The sequence below is a fragment of the Nannospalax galili genome, unplaced genomic scaffold (genome assembly GCF_000622305.1).
Source record: "Nannospalax galili isolate Female #2095 unplaced genomic scaffold, S.galili_v1.0 scaffold433, whole genome shotgun sequence".
NCBI classification, from domain to species: domain Eukaryota; kingdom Metazoa; phylum Chordata; class Mammalia; order Rodentia; family Spalacidae; genus Nannospalax; species Nannospalax galili.
Window position 1 is genome coordinate 1012913 of NW_008338715.1, and position 4480 is coordinate 1017392.

At 33.2% G+C, this 4480-nt stretch overlaps 1 protein-coding gene across 6 annotated transcripts in view; it reads left to right on the forward strand.

The window, feature by feature from the left end:
- Window positions 1-1639, forward strand: part of Epha5 (EPH receptor A5) — a 378563-nt gene extending 376924 nt beyond the window's left edge. For 4 of the 6 annotated variants that reach the window (XM_008833254.2, XM_008833253.3, XM_008833256.2 and 1 more), the window contains one exon: window positions 478-1639. In XM_008833254.2, the coding sequence (XP_008831476.1) occupies window positions 478-583 (106 nt within the window). In that variant the 3' untranslated portion in view covers window positions 584-1639. The remainder of the gene's footprint in view (window positions 1-477) is intronic. The other 2 variants (XM_008833258.2, XM_008833260.2) reach the window with 1 other exon arrangement.
- Window positions 1640-4480: the final 2841 nt, after the last annotated feature.

The window sequence follows — 4480 nt, forward strand, 5'->3', positions numbered from 1 at the left end:
GAAGTCTATCATATATAATGGTTGTGTGGAATGAGTCAGTTAAAGAATTCAGTCTTTAATTGATAAGTTGTAAAATTTTAAGTTGCATTTTATATTTCTTTTTAAAATGTTTGCTCTTGTTCTGGGTTACACGTTGAATACTGTTTAATGAACTGTACCCTTTTAAGGTCAAAATCTTTTGGTAAGATATGAAATTTTCTTTTACCCCACTATGTACTATTGAAAGAATGATTTTTACCCACAGGAACCAATGTGCTTTCTAATACTCCTTATTAAAATTATTTTTTGACTGCAAACAGATTTCTTTCGAGGTAAAATTGTAGAACCCACCTTTGAAAACTGGACCCTGAATATGTAAATTTTCATTGTGTTGCAACTAATTTCTGCAAATCTGTTGCACCATTGCCAGCGTGAAATTTTGAGGTGTGCTGCCATCTGAATCAATACATACATCCAATGTGTGCTTTCTTCATGCAGGGATTTGAGACGCCTCGGAGTGACTCTGGTCGGTCACCAGAAGAAGATCATGAACAGCCTTCAGGAGATGAAGGTGCAGCTGGTAAATGGGATGGTGCCATTGTAACTTCTGTCAGTATCACTCTTCAAGTGAACAACTCTGCACTTTGTAAAAGCCCTGAGATTTATTTAAACAAAAATTAGTGGAAAAGGGAAAACAGTGATTTCTAAACCTGAGGAGGGCATTTGTCTCAGCACTGAATTTGTAAGCAGTATTTGACTAAGATCTCCATATCTTCCTCTTAGCATCTTCTTTTTTCATGAAGCAACTGTAAGCTGCATAGAATCGGTACATAAAGCGAAAACATTCTCTAATGGAGCTATAACAATATCTTCCCCACTTGAATAAAGTTTTTTACATGAAATATATGAAGACATAGCACCTTTATAGACTGAATTAATGCAGCTCCTTTCAAACTCCCAGGGATCTCCTTGAAAGGAAATGTTGTAAAGCCAGTTGTGGGCTAAGAAAAGCTGCAGTCTCCTGAAGTTTACTTCAAGTCTTAATTGTCTGCATAAGTGTATTGAAGAGCAATATGATTAGATTATTTCTTAAATACATGGTTTGTAATTGAAAATTCAATCACATGGTGTTATAAACAAAGCTAGTTTATAAACATGTTGCTTGGTCAAACGAAAGTTCAGTAATACAGGGTGTATATTTATTTTTCTGTGTTATAAAATTTTCTTTAGTTGCTCTTCCAGAGACTATGTAATAAATATGTAAATATTGTATAATTTGCAACATGTCCAGGAATTGATTTAAGTTGGGCTTGTGTGGGAATAGGGATGTGTGTGTGTGTGTGTGTGTGTGTGTGTGTGTGTGCGTGTTGCATGTGTCTGCAGTATCATTCTGCTTGCCTTTTTGATACTGTTTTAATTTTTCCATCATATAGGAAAAAGTATTCTAGATTGTAATGTGAGTAACATAAATAGGGAAGCAGTAAAATAAAATTCAACCTATGTTGATGTTTTTTTTCTCTCCAGTCTGAAAGCAACAAATTTCTTCATTCACTCATAGAAAATGCCTCAAATATTTCTCCCCGTCAACTTTTTTAAACTGTGTGCTCTCAGCAACAATGAATTTCTAGCCATTAATTTTGCCCATTGTGAAAAGGTTTACTTGTCTTGTTTTGTTTGAGACAGGACCTCCCTATAGCCCCAGGTGTCCTGGAAGTGGCTATGTAGACCAGGCTGGTCTGGATCTCAGAGAGATGCTCCTGCTTCTGCCTCCCAACTGCTGGGACTAAAGGCATGAGCCACCAGGACAGGTTAATGTTCACTTTTCTAAATTGCAGAAAATATTTAGTCAAACAGTGTTTACATAAAGGGTACAGTTTTTATGGCATATAGAAAGATTTGTCTATGCTGGGTTCTGCTAACATTAAATCCAAGTGCACAGTGCTCAGCATCTCCTTTAAGTGACAATCCTTTGTAATCATTTCCAATGTCTCTCATTTATAGAATTTCTGAAACTAAGATGGCAATAGAAGACGTATTTTTGTCCTTCAACATTTTCTGTTTCAAGTATGTTTCATTGATAGCTCTTTATTAACTTTGGAATTACATTTTATACTCACATAACATTAAATTTACTTTGAAGAACCAATATGAAGTATTTAAGAATTAGATTTATTAAGTAGTATAAGATAGTTCTTCCATATACAATATATACGACACCTGTGAAGGCTGTCATATGCAGTAAAATTCATAGTTTATTAAAATTTGCACAAAGCTGAGCTCAATCAACAATGTTTTATATTACTCCACTTATAAAAACAAAAGAATGGTATGTGGTATTAAAGGAGCAAATAACTGAAATTTGATAAGGTCTTGCCTTATTATCACTGGTTAAATAACATCAGAGTATGGAAATCCAAGGACATGTCTATATTTACTTAGTGGTACCCCTCGTTGTCCTAAGTTTGAATGTTAACCAATGTAAAAATAAATTTTAGGGAAATAACTTATTTCTCTCCTTTCCACCCTTAATTCAACAGTGAAATATATCTTTTCTCAAGAATAAGGAAAAAAACAAAATACGAAAGGGTAGGAAGAGCGTAAACACTTTTCAAGTTACACACTGATTTTCCTCTCTGCAAGGGAAAGTGAGTCCACACAAGCTATGAGCAAGTCTGCTCTGTGAGCTTTGTGAAATTTCCAAAGAATGTTGAGAGAATAGGTTTAATATCGCCTGGATTAAAAAATCACAAAGATATATTCATTATGAAAGATGCATTTGCACATTTAAACAAATATAAAACTGTTCAAACTAGTCTTGTATATGAAATAGAGATTTTGTTATAATGAATTTTCAAAGATTATTTGAATCTAAGTAATGAAGTAACAGTTGAGAAACCTCAAAATAAGAATAGATTTATTGATACACATTTTAGAGGTTCTGCTAGCTACAGCTGTATGAATGAAGAAAATGACACATTGTAAATTGTTTTCATTATCTATATGTTTGGGGATTATTGGTAAGTCAAATATAGCTAAAAGACTCACAGTTGTAATGTAGACTCAGCCTCCTCACAATGACTATAAATTACTTTGAATCAAATATATTTCCTCCTTTTTAATACTAGTGTTAGTTTGAGAAAATAATTTGAATCAAAAGCTTAATATTTACCCTGATTTCATCCATATCTCATTTGCTTGAGAGTGCCTAAAGACTGTCAATATGATTTTAGAAGACATGAGCTTTCAAATGATATGTGTTCTGCCCTCCTCTGAGGGGAGAATGCTTTACTAAAAGATTTGCTGGCCACTAGATATGTCACTAATTGAAACATGCCAATCACGTCTATTAATGTGAGAAGGGAAACAAAGAGATGAGCCCACTTTCATGAAGTTTAGTAAGGTTACAACTTAGGTCAAGGCTTAAAAAATCCTGACTGTGTGATTTCTTGTCCTATGAGTTCATTTCCTTCCTCACCAGACTACTAAAATTAAGGCATAGATTCCATAATCTCAATACATGCAGTTGATTTGTAAAATGATATATTTGTATTTTAATAAGTCCCCAGTTAGTATTATCAGTCACAATTTGTTATCTAGTCATATCTTATGCTAACATGTACTCTATCAGTTGCTCTTTCTCAAATGTATTAATTGTATGTGAAATGTAAAGACATTGATTTTCCCCGTTTAAAAATTTGCAATGTGCATGTTCTTTTGTTTCTTGTATTTTAGTAAATAAGCCAGTGTTCTAAAGTCACAGAACCATTTTACAATTTATATCCAAGAATTTAATCTTAAGAGTATCTAGCATTGTTCACTCTGGAGTTGTCCCAAACACTGAAAACCACCCTTAGTTCTGTTTATAGAATACTTTTAACCACTATGTAGTGATGGAGCTACAATTTCACATCTCATGTTGAAATGGATCATTAATATATCAGCTAAGTACTTATGTATTTGCATGTCTATTATTTGAATTCCTTGTGAAATTAGAAGGCTGTTAAAGTATTTCTACTCCCATTTGAAATGGGTTTTCAGAAGCACAAGAAGAAATATTCACCTTTGGAAGGTGTTTTCGGCTCTATCAGTGCATTAGTTGGTAAACACTGAATCAAGTGTTAGAAATTTGCTAGATGTATGATATTGTGCAGTAGAAAAATATCCCTTTCTTATTTTGTTCTTTCTAAATATTAGGGGGATGCTAAATGTGATAATAAATTGTCTTTGCTTAAACCCTGCCAGATGTTTAACCTCAACATAAATAAGTAAGAAAATATGATGGTGATGACGATGATACTAACAAATTGGTAAACAGAACTGAAATGCTAGCTTTATTTGAAATCCAATAGCTAGAATAAGTCATTGTTTTATCAACTCTGTAGCACAGCTGGTTACATTGAATATTTTTCTCTATTATGTCATTAATTATATAGTAATGTATCAAGAAAGAAAGAATCACTTTCCTCTCATTTGTTGTTAATTTAGTCTTTTCACACATCAA